Genomic DNA, 16,351 nt, shown 5'->3' with positions numbered 1-16,351 from the left:
TCCCCCGGTGTCCTGGTCCACGGTGCTCCCTTAACCAACATCAAAGCAGGTTATACCATTTCATCTCAATGCTGTTTGTGGGGCCTTGTAAACTCGCTGCTGCATTTTCTACATTCCGACAGTGACGACGCTTAGAGGCTGTGATAGGTGCTATATAAAAGGAAATTCTTCCCTTAAACTCTTTGGACTCAGGACTCCCTGAACAAGTAATGTCTGATTTAGCAATACTAATAATGGTCAGCTAATTGCAACTTTGCATACACGTCAAATCTGACACAGAATTAATTAGCAGCAAATATAAAACACAGGCCCTAGCACAGTGGGCTAAACAGCTGGCTTGTAATGCAGAACAAGGCAGCAGCGCAGGTTCAATTCCTGTACTGGCCTCCCCGAACAGGCGCCGGAATGTGGCGACTAGGGGCTTTTCACAGTAACTTCATTGACGCCTACTTGTGACAATAAGCTTTATTATTATATAACTGTTACAAAAGTCTTGCTCACCATACAGTAGAACACGTAGAAAATTAACAAATTAATATTTGCCCAAGTTACGTAATTGAAAAAGCTGACCGCACAGGGACACAAGACATTTTAATTGTGAAAAAGAAAATAACATCAAGATATGGAAGCCAGCTTAAAAATCCTTTCATCAAGAGCCTACAGTTATGCCATCAGCATATTTACTCAAAATACAATGGTCACGATTTAATCAAAATAAATGAGAGTCTGTTCTGGGTGGGGTTAGCACGATCGCTCCCAGCGCTGAACGATCTCGTTATCTAATGGCACTCTGTTGCTATCTTGGCCCTCGGTGGAAAAGGCCCTACCGAGGCTGCACTTAGTGTATATTTTCTGCACTGAAGTTCCAATGAGTGGAACTCCTCACTGCAGGAAAAAGGTGGACACTCGACCCTCTGAACCCCCTCAACACCCCAGCTCACCTTTAAGGGGGTCTTCGTGCCCCCCCCCCCCATACCCCACCTCACATGGACAGGGCGCCGCTGGTTCGGATCCTTGGCATGGGCCAAATGCCAGCTTGGTAATACCAGGCAGGCACTTTGGCAATGCCCCGCCAGCTTGGCAGTGCCACCTGACACCATGGCAGTGCCAAGACACCAGAGTCAAGATAGGTACCCAGGTGACATCGGCAGTGTTTGGGTGCCCAGAGGGAGGAACACTAGATCTTAAGCAAAACTGGAGCCTGACTTTGAACTTTGTAATTGTGCCTCCGAATAAGGAGATTGCCCTTGAGATTTTGTATGTGTTTCAAGGGCCAACATGCAAGGGTTAAATTTGGGTTACGATCAGGTTTCTCAAAAGGAACAGGGTGTAGTAGTTCAGCTACAGAAATGTCAGCATTTCGGTATCGAAGGTGTGGAAGCCCACAAGTCCCAATTAATGGGAATGAACACATTTGTCGACATGTGTCTTCGGCTTGTTTCAATATTGATGAATGTTTATTCTGATTTAATTAAACCATGAGAGGATGAAATTTGGGCAAAGCAGTGGATCAAATGAGAAGGGATTTTTGTAGATAGGGACATGCTCCCACTGACGCTGGCGGGGAGGGTTCAGACGGTGAAGATGACCGTCCTTCCGAGGCTGCTTTTCTTTTTTCAGTGTCTCCCAATCTTTGTCCCAAAGGCATTTTTCAGAAGTATTAATGTGGCGATATTGAGGTTTATATGGGCGGGTAAAACCCCAAAAGTAAAGAGGGCACTCCTGGAACGGGCCCGCGGGGAAGGGGGATTGGCTTTCCCGAGCTTTATTAACTATCACTGGGCTGCCAACATATCGAATGTCAGGAAGTGGGTAGCGGGGGAGGGGTCGGTCCAGGAACGGATAGAGGCAGCAACCTGCAAAGGTACGAGTCTGGGGGCTTTACTGATGGCACCCCTGCCATTCTCGCCGGCTTGGTACTCCACAAGGCCTGTGGTGGTGGCAGCCCTGAGGGTGTGGGGGGCAATGGAGGCAGCATATGAGACTGGAGGGGGCGTCAGTGTGGTCACCGATCTGTGACAATCACTGGTTTGTCCCAGGGGGGGCTGGATGGGGGCTTTAAGGTATGGCAGCGGGCAGGGATTGAGAGGTTTGGGGATCTATTCATCCAGGAGGGCTTCCTGACCTTGGAGACATTAGAGGAGGAGTTTGACTTGCCGAGAGGGAACGGGTTTCAGTATCTTCAAGTGCGGGACTTTGTACGGAGACAGGTCCCAAGCTTTCCTCGCCCCTCCCTGAGGGAATTACAGGATAAAGTGATGTCAAAAACAGGGGTTGGAGGTGGGAAGGTTTCCGACATATACAGGGGATTGTTAGAGTGGAAAGGGGCCCCTATCAGAGAGGTGAAGAGGAAGTGGGAAGAGGAGTTGGGAGGGGAGCTGGAAACTGAACTGTGGGGAAAAGCCTTGAAAAGGGTAAATTCATCCTGGTCCTGTGCTCGACTCAGTTTGATTCAGTTCAAGGTAGTCCACAGGGCCCACATAAAGGTAGCCCGGATGAGTAGGTTCTGCGAGAAGATGGAGGACAGATGTGGGTGGTGTGGGGGTAACCCGGCCAATCATGTTCATATGTTTTGGGCATGTCCGAAACTGAGGGAATTCTGGCAGGGATTTGCAGATATTATGTCAGAAGTCCTGGAAGGTAGGGTAACTCAAGAGTCCATAATTTGCAATATTTGGGGTGTCGGAAGATCCGGGGGCAAAGAGGGGGGAGGGAGGCCGATATTCTGGCCTTCTCCTCCCTGGTGGCCCGGAGACGGATCTTGCTGAGATGGAGGAACTCGGGGGGGGGGATAGGAGGCAAGATTATGTTAAATAAGGACAGGGAATTTAGTATGGGGGTAATTGGGGATAGGGCAGGAGAAGTGGAGTACGTGGTTTATCGTGTGTTGTTATTTTAGGGGATATTTTGTGCGTCGACCCGCGCGGTTGTTTTAGAAATGTCAATATGTTAAATTGTTAAAATTACAAATACTTCAATGAAATTTTTTTTTTTAAATCATGAGAGGATGTTATCTGCCTAAAGTAGGCCTCAGCCTGGAGTGACGACATGGATATCTATTGGAGTCTTCCAAAGAAAATAGCTGGTTGTCGTTTGACTGGAGCCATCTTATGATTGGCACATCAAAGACCTTCTATCACCAACTTAGAGCAAGTGTTCACAAAGAGACACAGGCAATCTCTCGCAGTCGAGACAAGGCACAAAGGCTTTATGAACAACCACCAATTGTGGAGTGAAGTGAGGAGAGGACAAAGAATAGCTAATTGTTGAGGAAGAGAATTATGGAACGCAGGCTGAAGCAGGACAAACCAAGGCGGGGTCAGAGGAACTTACAGCCATAGAGAGGCAGTCAGACTTGTACAAGACAGAATGAAACGGGCACAGTGCAGGTGAGGATAAAGCGTCTTGATGATTTATAACGTGTGGAGCATTGAGGCTGGCTAAGAGAACATTAGACAAGTAGAGCCTCAAAATCAAGTCGTCCAAATTCTTCACCATCAGGGTGGATTGAAGAGGAGAGGCATCAGAGGAAGATGAAGCAATCAATCTATAGTGTCGACGATGGGATGTCAAGCACCCCAGTCTGAAGTTGCTCATGCATGCCACATTTTACAATGTGTTCTCTCAGAGGGTAGTGAATCTGGAACCCTTTACAACAGAGAGCTGTAGAGGCTTGGTCATTAAGTCTAGTCAAGGTTATGATTGACAGTTTTTAAATCCACGAGGGGATCGAGGGTTATGGGGATAGGACGGGAAAGTGGAGTTGAAGATCATCAGATCAGTCATGGCCTCAATGAACGGCAGGGCAGACTTGATGGGACAAATGGCCTACTTGTGCCCCTGCATCTTATGGCTACGGGCAAGGCATTCTCCCAGTGTCTGCGTGGGTCTCATCCCCACAACCCAAAATGATAGGCAGGATAGGCGAATTGGCCATGCTAAAATTGCCCCTTAATTTAAAAAAAAGAATTGGATACTCTAAATTTACTTTTTAAAAATGAACCAACTCACTTGACGTTTGTTGAGGTAACAGGAGGCTGGAAGAGGGCAGTGTAGTTGATGCTGTGTATATGGACTTTCAAAAGGCATTTGATAAAGCACCTCCGATTAGGCTGGTTGGCAAAAATTGAAGCACATGCAAGAATAGGGGATGTATCAGCAAGTTTGCCTGAGGAATAGAGAACAGTTGTGGTGAACGACAGTCTTTCAGAAGAGTGGGGGTGATACCGTCCGTTCACCCCAAGTCCCATCCTTTCACCCGATATAGAATCTCCAATTCTGGACAATTTAGGAAGGAAATGAAGGCCTTTGAATGATACGGAGGAGGTTTACTAGAATGGTTTCAGCGATGAGGGTGTAAATGTTACATGGACAGAATGGAGAAGCTAGACTTTTCCTCGTTAAAGCAGGGAAGGAGAAGTGGAGATCTGATAGAGGTGTGCACATTTGTAATAGGTTTAGATAGAAGAATTTTAAAAAATTGTTTCCAATGGTGTATGTGCCAGTAACCAATTTTTATAACCTGCCTGCTTATCATTAGCTGGGGACTAATGACAATCCCACAATCCTATGGGAGTATGAGCTTCCCCAATGAGGGGGGGGGGGGGGGAGAGAAATCATTAGCAGACTCCCTGCATAAATAGAGTTTTATTTTTGTTTGTTGCTCCTTTCTCTTATTCTGCTTCTTGTTTGTGCATCTCATCGATAAGCATTTATCTCCTTTCCTATTTTTCGGTCCATATATATTCCCTCCTGAGGCCCTCTATCTAACCTGGGTGCCGTTTTATAGCATTGTATTTCTCGGCACTGCGAGCATCAGGAAACACGCAGCTAAATACTCTCGCTATGGGACTTTGTTCCCATGTAGTTAAATCCTGCCCCATGTATAGTTCAAAAATCAGAACCAAACCCATAGCAGAACATTTAATAACAAGCCAATCAGTACACATGCATTTTAACACTCAGCATTTCTCCTCCGATTTGATTCAAGTTTTCAGTCAAATGTCCTCCATCTGGGAAGGATGATTTTGATGCCCAGGATATGGATGGCTAAACACAGCTACACCTGCAAAGCACCACTTGCTAGATAGCTTTCTAGAGCCAGAACTTTCCCCATGGTTCCCACTGGCAGAGAGACATCAAGAAAAATCAATGTCCCTCTTGGGCCCACCGCACATCAACCAGTACCTGCCTCAGCAGCATATTATGTGGGCAAACGGAAACTGATCAGCACTTTACTGCCAATCAACTAACAAATTAAGTATTTGTGGTGGGCACATCACTTTAAAAAAAAATTTTTTTTAGAATACCCAGTTCATTTTTTTTTGCAATTAAGGGGCAATTTAGCGAGGCCAATCCACCTATCCTGCACATCTTTGGGTTGTGGGAGTGAGACCCACGGAGACATGGGGAGAATGTGAAAACTCCACACAGACAGTGACCCGGGTCCGGGATCAAACCCGGGTCCTTCGCGCCGTGAGGCAGCAGTGCTAACCACTGTGCCACCACTTTAGTGTAGTATTACGGTGGATTGGGGGAATGCAGTGGATGTGATTTGCATGATCTTTCAAAAGGAGTTTGATAAGGTACAAACACGAGATTGTTAGGGGTTATACAATGCAGAACAGAGTTTAAAACTGGTCATAAGGGTACAAACAGTAGGAATAAGGAACAGTTTGGAAGTCAGTATTTGTTCAGTTCCAAGCATGCTCCTGTTCAATGTGTACCCTAATGAGTTAGGTATTAGAGCAGAGGGAGTGGTATCTGAATTTCCAGACGTCACTAAAGTAGAAAGCATAGGAACAGAGGATAAATGAAAGCTGCAAGGAGATGGTGACATGGGAAAAAGGATGGCAGTTGGAATTCAAAGATGGCCCATGTTGGTTAAAAAAAAAAGTTATAATTATATTTTCTTGTTAGGGACAAAGTTTGGTGATGTAGAGGATCGGAAGGTTTGGGGTTTATATTTCAACACACAAACATCATCCCCTCAAATTAAAAAGCAAGTTAAATACAGGGTTTTGAGGCAAAAGATACAAGTTGAAGTGTCATTGTGAATGTATATAAAAATGTTAAGACCACAGTTTTAATATTTTGTAGTGTCGTGCTCGACTCTAAAAGTAGGATGTTGAGGCAATAGAGAGTACAGATTCACTGCAATGCTGCCAGGTATGAGGACATAGAAATATGAAGGTAAACAGGAATGGTCTGTTAGAACAGAGGAGATCACGGAAATGATTTGAAAGAAATGTTTAAAATTATGAAGCAATGGAATAAAGTAGGCACAAAGACTGCTTTCAGTGGCCAAGGGGCCTGGAACAAGAGGGACGTAGATTAAAGTAAAATACATTAAAAAAAACAGGAGAGGGTAGAGATCTGGAGAAACCTCTTTTTTTTTTAGGAGAGATCACTCAAAGAAAAAAGAGAGATGTTGCGAGGTTGCGGAACGTGCCATCAAATTTGATGACTGAATCAAAGACCATGACGGTGTTTAAGAATAGGTGAGATAGGAAAGAGAGATAAAGGACAGCTGCCCACATTTTCAAGAAAATTCAAATGGGAAATCTTTTGATTTGATTGCTAGGCCTTTTTTGTACAGTTCAGTGGACTAAGTGTCACAGTTGTACACACCCAAATCATAAAGAACCTAAAGTGCATCCATGTGAACATGCTACTTGCCCTCCATTACACATCACTGAATAGATCACATCCAAAAAAAAAGGCCAGCCACTTCCATCCTGATAATGTGCATTCAGACTGGGTATCAAATAAGCTATGCCACCCTCCCCAATGTGAATCAACTGAAACCTTTCTCTTTGCCAGATTACAAACACATGGATTAGTGTCATCAGAAGAATCAACACTTCATAAAGTCTGTTAGCATCATTATCACAAAGAAAACGGTTTTGGGAAAGGTTTATTCCTCGCTGGAACAACCCAGTCACCATATGCAGCAACTGAACGGCTGCAACATTGCCAAAAGAAATTCTCACTGTGTCTTCCCCTTGGGTTTGTTTTTTGGTTACGCATATCTAGCCACTTCTTATCCTTTCAGACCACTGCGCATCTGCTCACAGATCTTGCAAGATTGGCAAAACTAAAGGGATTGGGTCTGAAAAGAAAGAAAAGGTGGCAGAGAGAGAGAGAGAAAAAGAGAGCACGAGAGAGAGAGAGTGGAGATGAAAGTCTAAGCAAACATTTCCTTTCCTTGGCAAGCTGCTCTTCCCTCAGTGATGAAAAAAAAGTTCTAAACCCCAGAGGGTGGAGGAAACCCAAATGCATTTCCTTACAGAATGTTGTAGTTTCGAAGAGGAGAAAAATAGATCACTTAATTATGTTTAAACATGCACAAAAATGAAAACAGAAGTCTTCTAAAACACCACCCAGTCCTTAATGAATGCAAAATGCTACGTTGGTAATGGAACCACCATGTGGGGACCAGTTGTTGAGACCCACTCCATGTAAAACCTGATTGAATTATATCCCGATAGTTTAAATGATTCTAGGGTCCGTTTAAAGTTGCTATTGGGTTAGCTCAATTGAATGGATCGGTGATTAGGATTTAACTTGTATTAGATCGTCCCACTGGAGGTGGTCAATGTCCTGAGACATGGAACGGAATCTGTCTGGAAGATCGAATGTCCTCACACTGCTATTTCAATTGGATCCAGATAGAAGTACGTCCCCCGAGTCACACCTCAGTGGCTCCCTTTATCGGCCGCTCCATTTGATCTCAAGATTGGGCATGGGGAAGAAAACGCTTGGAAATCAATACTCAATATCTCCTCAACACAAAATAGCGAGTGAAGAGGGCTAGCCCCGGACGCAGGACACGTCCCATTAGGCAAATAGACAGAGACAGATTTAAAGGCACTTTCTTTTTCTTAAGGAGTATAATCACCCCCTCCCCCTCCCCCCTCCCCCCCCCAAACAAAACATTTGAAACATAAAAATTCGAAACTGGGCTCGTCAATCCAAGTTTGACAATAATCTAAAAAGGTGGCTGGAGAGTGCTTGCTGTATGTGAGGCTGGACCCCGCGTATTACATTGTCCCTGGGATGTTCTGTACTGGTGAGTGTGGGATGAATGGATCTGGGAACTCCCCCTGTTGGGGTTCATGTCAGTTACCGTGGAGTAGGGTCGGTATCCCCGCAATTTCGCCGCCTCCAAAGTCCTCTGCCGCTCAAGCTCCTCCAGACCCCGGCGGTTGAGGTAGGCATTGACCACGAAACTGTCTCCTGCAAAAACACATGTCCGGATGGAGGGTGGTCAACAGAAAAATAATGCCGAGAACTGAAGAAACATTTAACAAAAATGTAAAACAAAAGAGAGGGCAAGGGCAGGGGGGGGGGGGGGGGGGGGAGTGGAGTTTAAAACACTGTTGAAAAGGAAAGGGATCAAATTAACGTCAAGTCATAGAATTAGCACCAACCCCAAAAGTTGAGCTGTCTACATGCAATTTATCCTCAGTATCGGAGTTAAAGAAAGTACCTCACCTTCAGGGTTCTCTCTCCGCTTGCACGCTGTCAGTTTCAATCAGTTACATAAAAAAATAAAATGTAACAAAAATTAGCAACACTCGCGATTTTCATTTTAATCGCACCCCCCTCCCCATAAAATACAACTCTTGAGAAAAATATGAACCGACCCCACGTGTGTGTGTGTGTGTGTGTTTGGGGGGGGGGGGGGGGGGGGGGGTTTAATTCACCTACCATGTTTTGACTGAAGCTTGCCCATTTTCAGCAATTGCTAATATCCTCTCCGCTTCCACGCCGAGAAAAGCATTTGGAGTTTTATTGTATTTCTTTCCTTTGCCGAGGAGGTAGGTGGGTGGTGGGGAGAAAGGTTTTAACAACCCCACAATTACAAAGAAAGTACTCTTTTTCCTCCCCCCACTCCCACCCAAAGCTTAAATCCTTAGAGTTTCTAGAAGAGCTGTCACTAGAGCGACTGGGGCAGAGAAGCGAGGCGGGCTACAGTGCATTAGCTCTCACCAGCACCACATTATTTAAAAAAAAACCTGCAGCTCTCACTCAGCGGCACTTTAAAGAGGGAGGCAAGACTTCCCTGTGAGACCCGAGCTCCAGACACTTTAAACTCACGTAGACGCGATCAGTCGAGTGCTGATTTCTGCCCAACTGCTTCAATGTGTACAGGCACCACCACATGTTGTCAAAGGTACCTTTCAAGGGAACCACATCTGTGTGCCTTTTCTGAAAGGTTGTTTCAGTGCACTCACTGAATCGCAAAGCACAGGAGCAAACCGTTCGGCCCATCATTGCCAATGCCAGTTCTTTGAAAAACTATTCAATTACAGCTTCATAAATCTTTTTTTTGTAATAAAGAGATGTGGTGCAAAAGTCGTTTTTGTTCATGCATCAAACCGGTATGGATGGACGGCCGGTTTATAAATCACAACAGTGACTTATTGCAAACTGACAGAGACAATGCTGGAGAATCTCAGCAGGCCTGACATTATCCATGGAGAGGGAAGGGAGTTAACATTTCGAGTCTTTGTTAAAGCTCATTTCTTATTTCTTCGTTAACAGGTCAGAAGCTCTTCACAAAAGCTATATTAATGCGTCTGAAAATACTTTTTTAAAGGCCCTGATCATAACTGAGGTACAGGAGCCCGAATGCTGCAGAGGTCAATGTGTTAGCAGCAAAAAGCATTGGATGAAGAACTAGAAAATCCTCAGTTGCTGGTTGCTGGGCAGGAAGAGGAGAGGGTTCGACACCCCAATAGTGCATCTTTCTGCTGGTTGTATCAAAATATCTCTTTAATACTAAAATTAATTGGGTTGCGACAGTTCGTTTTTAATGTCTTTGTCAGCACTTTGTCAGCGTTAGTTACTTAAATTTGTGTTATTTATAGTTGCATTGGTGTATATCTGATCCATAGAATCCCCATAGTGCAGAAGGAGGCCATTGGGCCCATCGAGTCAGCACCAACCCTCCAAAAGAACACTCCGTGACATTATGATAAATGCACAGAACTGTAAGGGTTAATGTTATGTCCAAATCAACCACTAGAGGGAGTTAGATGCAGAACTATACAAGGCAATGTTCTTCAAACTTTTTTTCCGGGGACCCATTTTACCAACCGACCAACCTTCTGGACCCAACCCGGCCGACCTTCAGGACCCACGCCAGCCGACCTTCGCGACCCACGCCGGCCACCTGCACGACCCACCATTTTCTCTGATCTTGTTTACTGCTGACAAAAATGGAGGAAATGGGTTTGGGTCCCTTTGGCCCTCGTACTCGCTCCGCCAATGGAAACTGTTGGATGAAGGTGAAGCCTTCTGGTGTTGGAAAGTATGGAATCTCCATCTGTCCAAAGTTCCACATTTTTATCCTGTAAAATTTTATCAAAAACACCCCTGAACTTGTAAAAAAAAAAGTTCAATAAGATAAATGAAAAAAATAAAAATTAAATGAATAAAATAAATGAATAAAAAACCCCAAACATGTAAAACAAAAGCTGCGACCATTTAAAAAAAAAGTGGTCGTACTGCGCATGCTTGCCTGATCATCGGCGCGCATCCGCATAGTTTTGCGCATGCCGCCGATGATCTGGCACGCATGCACAGTGCGGTCGCATTTTCTTTACATGTTCATGGCCATTTTGAAGGCCGCTTGCAACCAACGTTATTAACAGCCGGCTGCTGCGTGCAGATTTGCGCGATTGGGAGCACCGTGACGAAGATTCCGCGACCCACCCACGACTTGGGGTCGCGTCCCCAAGTTTGACAATGCCTGATATAGGCATCAATGCTAAGCCTTCTGGGTGAGAGGTTGAAGATAAGGCTAGAAGACAGACTGTAGGAAAGATAGTGTGAGTGCGAGCATTTCATCGTTATTGTATTAGTGTAGAGAATAGTAGTAGATGAGTGTACATTGTATGTTTATTATCAACTTTATTATGTAGGAGTAAGCGTTGAATCCAATTAAGTAGTGTAAATACATTTTTAGCTTTGTTCAGTATAAAAGCTAGTTGTGGTCTTTGTGAACACTACGCCAATCATCCTCTGATTCGAACCACAAAGAACACCACACACTCTACCTAGGCCCACTCCCTGTCCTATCACCGTAACCCCGCACAGTGATCATGACCAATCCATCTTATCTGTACAGCTTTGGACTGTGGGAGGAAACCGGAGCACCCAGAGGAAACCCACGCAGACACGGGGAGAACATGCAAACTCCACACAGTGACCCGAGGCCGGATTCAAACCCAGGTCCTTAGTGCTGTGAGGCAGCAGTGCTAACAACTGTGCCACCCTTTAACTTTCTATGGATTCTATATTGGCCAAATAAAAGCAAAATACTATGGATGCCATAAATCTGAAATAAAAACAGAAAATGCTGGAGAAACTCAGCAGATGTGGCAGCATCTGTGACAGATATCTGGCAGATATGTTTACATCTGCTTATCAGTTCAGAGGTATTTGATTTTACTTGTAAGTTATTCTTGTGTGGATTTATCTGTGTGTTATTGACCAGTGTGTTTGTGTATATCAGTTGTAAACTTTATTCCATAATCTTCTCCAGTTTGAACATTTCCCATGGTTTCTGCGCTACCCTGTCTGGCATCTTTTTTCCCCTAGTGTATTGGGACTACAGCCCTATTTAATTTGTTGAAATTGGCTCCATTAAGATACATTTAGCATTGACTGTTTTCTCTCCTTTTCAGTTTTTAGATCAAGTGATTCTTACCAATAATAATGAAGGTGACACTCTGAGGTCCATCTTGATGTGCCATTAACAAGATCAGGTTTATAACTTGATGTGTGAGGCTTTGGAGGTCTTCTTTCTTAAGATTCCAGACTTCAAGGCTATATAACTGAAATGCTCTTTGCATCTTTCATTGTCCATCCAAGCTTGACTTTAAGGGAGGCTCAATGAACAGACACCAAGAGCAGATACTGGGCAGTGGATGCATCTCAAGCATGGGATGGATTTATCTGTGCTGCAGTGTGGATCATTGGGCTAAGTGCTGGCAGCACAGGTTGGGAAGCCATGTGCACTACAGGTGTCACAGGATGTGTTTTGTGCAGTGGTACATGGTGGTCAAGAATGCTGCACATGGCGCCTATGCCAGAAACTGGACCACTGGCCAGAATTGATGGCGTGCTAGTTCTTTCAAAGAGATGTTTTTTCTCAATTTTGGGCTTGTGCATGAGATGCCTCATCTGCGTGTATGCTACACAACATACAATCATATTAGCATGTAGAGGGTTAGAATTCTGATGTTGTGCCACTCTCAGAATTATCGGTATGGTTTGATTATGGAGCATTTGGCAGCATGGGCCCCTCATTTACAGTATTGCCATTCATGTGAAGGGGGCGGGTTGTGAATGACTCATTACTGTGTTTGTTTGCAGTATGATGAGGCTCAGTTCTGGTGGTGAGGAGTTTCAGCCATATGAATGTGACTGACTCCAATTCATTGATGTTTATTGTCTCCCAGTTGTGTGTGTGTGTGTGGTGGGGGGGGGGGGGGGGGGGCAGTCAGTCCCTTGAGAAATTGTGAAGTCAATGTATAAGGTTCATTAGATGGAAGAATATCACCAGAGACTGGCTGATGGCAATTGTGATACTAGAGGACCCATCTAACAACAATTCCTCTGCACAGAGTCAGCCCTGGCTACATGGTCATCCATTCCTGGTGCTGTTCCATTGGTGGCCTCCTCATTTTCGTCCACTTTAAATTTTCCGAATGGACAGGGGCTTCCTCTTTCTTTACATCTTCCTCCTCCTCAGATGTTGGAGCTCTGTCCATGCCGCCATGTCATTGATTTGAATGCCCCAATGTTGTGCAGCATGTAGCACACCGTTACTTTTGTTGATACCCTTGCTGGGGAATATTCCAGAGCTTCACCTGAGCAATCGAGGCACCTGAAGCGCATTGGCAAAATGCCAAATGCCTGTTCGATGGTGACAAAATGGCTGCTGTTGTAGTTACGCTCTGCCTCTGTTTGTGGGTTGCTAAATGAGGGAAGGGTCATTATCCACATTCTTGTTGCCTGGAAGCCAACCATGGATCTGCGATGGTGGCCGAAATAGTTTAGGGAGTTGGGAGCTCCTTTGTATGAAGGCACCGTGGCAGCTGACAGCGAACCTTGCACACAAGTGAAGGAAGACCTTGTGGTGGTCACAAACCACCTGCTCATTGCTTGAGTGGAAGGATTCATGGTTGACAATGGTGTCCATGTTGAGTTAGGGCCTTTATAGAAACCTAGGTGCAATAAATAACACCTTGCACCTGAAGGAAGCCTGCTTATTGGGCAAAGACCATGGCTGTCTGCATCTGAGACACCAAAATATAAAGAGAAATTAATGTGATCCCCACACAAGCAAATAGGGCATTAGTTACAGCCTTAATTCAGCTATAAACTGCTGATTGTAATATACCAGACAAGGTATGATGATCACTGGAAAGATAATGAGACAACACGGTTGACAGCAACAGTTACCTTCACAGTCACTGGCAGGTCACGGGGGCGGGGTGAATGGATTGTGCTGCTGGACCAGACGATATATGTCTTTCACCACCTCATGGCTAAGCCTCAGTCGCCTTTAACACTGACTCTCCATCATGTTGAGGTAGGATGTCCTATAGGGCAGTACAACGTTGTCCTGTCTCTCCTTCCCTTTCCTGGTGCATAGATAACAGCGCCTCCCTCCTGAGCTTCTGTCTTCCCTCTGACCTCTGGCTGCTTATGGTGACTGGCTTCTATATCCTCTACATGTGAAAGTGCCATGCCCATCTTCTATGTTCCTTCATACGAAGGGCTATGCGCCGTTCTGCAGCACAACATTCTTGCTGGCATTGGGCGCATGAATCAATCGGAGCAACAATAATTATCCTGCGGGAACCAAAGAGTCCCACACGCCTACACCTTTGGGTCAAGGGAAAACAGCTGGAATTTGTTTAGTTCCTCTTCTGGAGCTGTGAGTAACATTTTAAAGCAAATTCCACTGGCTACCCTACCCCTCCATAGGGCCCCACTACTATCCGAAGAAATACATCAAGTTCAGACCTGAAAAAGTCAGGTCTACTTTACACACTTTGGGATCCACATTCCTAGGCCTCAGACTAGAGTGGAGGTAATTGATGATTTAAATGGCCAGCTGCCTTTGTAAAACATGCAAGCGTGAAACAAATGCCCATTTTCGTGCTTCCATGAAAGTGGAAAGTGTTGTGTTTGGCGGGTGGGATTTCCGATTTACAGGTGATCCTGCTGCTTTGGTCAAGATGGAGAAGCTCCATGACAAGTTGCAAATCTCCAACTGCACAGCACCAAATCCTGGCCGCTACCACCCGCCAACTCCCAGTCACTCACACGGCCATGTCAATTGCAATCTTGCTTTTGCGAGGAACCTTTAGGATAGATGATGGCTCTGTATAAAATTACGGAGCATCATAAAGCTCGGGAAAATCCACTGAAATTGCCATTGCCAATTCCCGTTGTTAGAGAATGGTGCCAAGTGCTTGGGTTTTACTGGAGATGCGCACTCACGCTTCAAGAACCACACGCAACGTTTGCCCCACCTTGGTGCTCACGAGGCTGTTGGAGGCTTCACTTCCACCCCGAGCCCTTGATCCATTTGGGGGCTGAGCATGATGCAGTAGGTGAAGAACGGTGTGTTTTTCAATGCCTGTTAAAAATACTGACAGTTCAAACAAAGCATTTTCTGCGAAATTGGGAATAAGGCTCAATTTTATTGAGAAATTGTGTCCCTCACGATACGTTTGCGAGAGTTGGCCTGGCTCCAATTTGTCCCCTACCCTCCTGTTCTTTCCCCCTAGCCTCCTGTTCTTTCCCCCTAGCCTCCTGTTCTTTCCCCCTAGCCTCCTGTTCTTTCCCCCTAGCCTCCTGTTCTTTCCCCCTAGCCTTGCACATTCTTTTCCCTTCAAGCATTGGTTGAATTCCCTTTTTGAAAGTTACTAATGAATTTGCCTGCAGCACCTAGTCAGGCAGTTCATTCCAGCTTATAACAAATTGATTGCTGATCCTTCTGCCAGTAGTAACTGATCATTCAATCAAAACCCTTCAGAATTTTGAATGCCAATATTAAGTCTACCCATTCTCTGCTCTGAGGAAACCAATCCCAGCTACTCCCCTTTCTCCACTGAAATTGAAGTCCTCACTCCTGGGTGGAGCAAACCTAATTGTACCTTCTTTCTGGTAAATTTTATGGGGGGGGAAGCCTGAAGTCCCTGCCTCTCCCCCAAGCCTCCACCCCAACACACTCCAACCCCCACCCCATACAAACGCCTTCTCTCAATTTGCAATAAAACAGAAAATGCTGTAAATAGGCAGCTTCTGGTGAGAGAGTAACGCTGCTTTAGCATTTTGGAGACACCCTTCATCAGTTCAGAAGGGTAATTCTAACTTTGGAGGGCGGCATGGTGGCGCAGTGGTTAGCACTGCTGCCTCACGGCGCCGAGGACCCGGGATCGATCCCGGCCCCGGGTCACTGCTCACTCCCACAAACGCAAAGATGTGCAGGGTAGGTAGATTGGCCACGCTAAAATTGCCCCTTAATTGGAAAAAAAAAGAATTGGGTATTCTGAATTTAAAAAAATAAATTCTAACTTTGTTGATATAGTGTAAAAGACCAAAGATTCAGCCACACACAAGGCAACCTCCCTGATTTTCATTTCTAATAGCTAGATAAGTACACATTGGCCGAAATTTTCTGTCCATTCCCGCCAGCGGGATCTTAAAAGCGGCAGCACTGACTCCCCACTGTGGGTTCCCCAGCGGAGGAGGATGCAGACAACAGGAAAACCCATTGACAGCAGCGAGACAGGAAGATCCTGCTGCCGCCTAATGGCGGGCCACTTCTGCCATCACAAAACAGGCCACGGACAGGGTGGGGCTGAAAATCTTGCACATTATCTGAAATTCATCAAGAAGATGCATTGGCCAACACTGAATGAGGGTATCCTATTTAACAACAACAGTAACAAAACAGCAAAGGCTTGTATGAGCATTGTAGTAACACTTCTCAATGTGCTTCACAGAACTTGTTACCAAATAGAATTTGACACTGAGGCACAAAACAGGAATTATCGAGCAGATGACTAAAAAGCTTGGCTGAAGAGATACATTTTAAGCACTGTATTAAAAAAGGTTAGGGAGCATACTTCAGGGATTTACGCTCTCAGAAACGGAAGATATGGTTGCCAATGGTGGAGCAATTAAATTCAGGGCTGTACAAGAGACCAGGATTCGAGGAGTGCAGAGATTCTGGTGGATTGTTGTGTTTGGGGATATTGCAGAGATATAGAGGGAGCGAGACTATTGAAGGATTTGAAAAATAGCATTTTAAACTTTA

The 16,351-nt window shown here is 45.1% G+C and overlaps 1 protein-coding gene across 3 annotated transcripts in view; it reads right to left on the bottom strand.

The window, feature by feature from the left end:
- Positions 1 to 9,004, bottom strand: part of nkd2b (NKD inhibitor of WNT signaling pathway 2b) — a 144,786-nt gene extending 135,782 nt beyond the window's left edge. The window contains exons 1-3 of one of the 3 annotated variants that reach the window (XM_038796810.1): positions 8,713 to 9,004; positions 8,497 to 8,523; positions 8,129 to 8,238 (exon numbers count right to left, since the gene is read on the bottom strand). In XM_038796810.1, coding sequence (XP_038652738.1) covers positions 8,129 to 8,238; positions 8,497 to 8,523; positions 8,713 to 8,737 — 162 coding nt within the window. In that variant the 5' untranslated portion in view covers positions 8,738 to 9,004. Of the gene's footprint in view, positions 1 to 4,011; positions 4,186 to 8,128; positions 8,239 to 8,496; positions 8,524 to 8,712 lie in introns of those variants that run through there. The other 2 variants (XM_038796812.1, XM_038796811.1) reach the window with 2 other exon arrangements.
- Positions 9,005 to 16,351: the final 7,347 nt, after the last annotated feature.

The sequence above is a fragment of the Scyliorhinus canicula genome, chromosome 5 (genome assembly GCF_902713615.1).
Source record: "Scyliorhinus canicula chromosome 5, sScyCan1.1, whole genome shotgun sequence".
NCBI lineage: Eukaryota > Metazoa > Chordata > Chondrichthyes > Carcharhiniformes > Scyliorhinidae > Scyliorhinus > Scyliorhinus canicula.
This window is presented reverse-complemented; position numbering and strand designations above follow the sequence as displayed.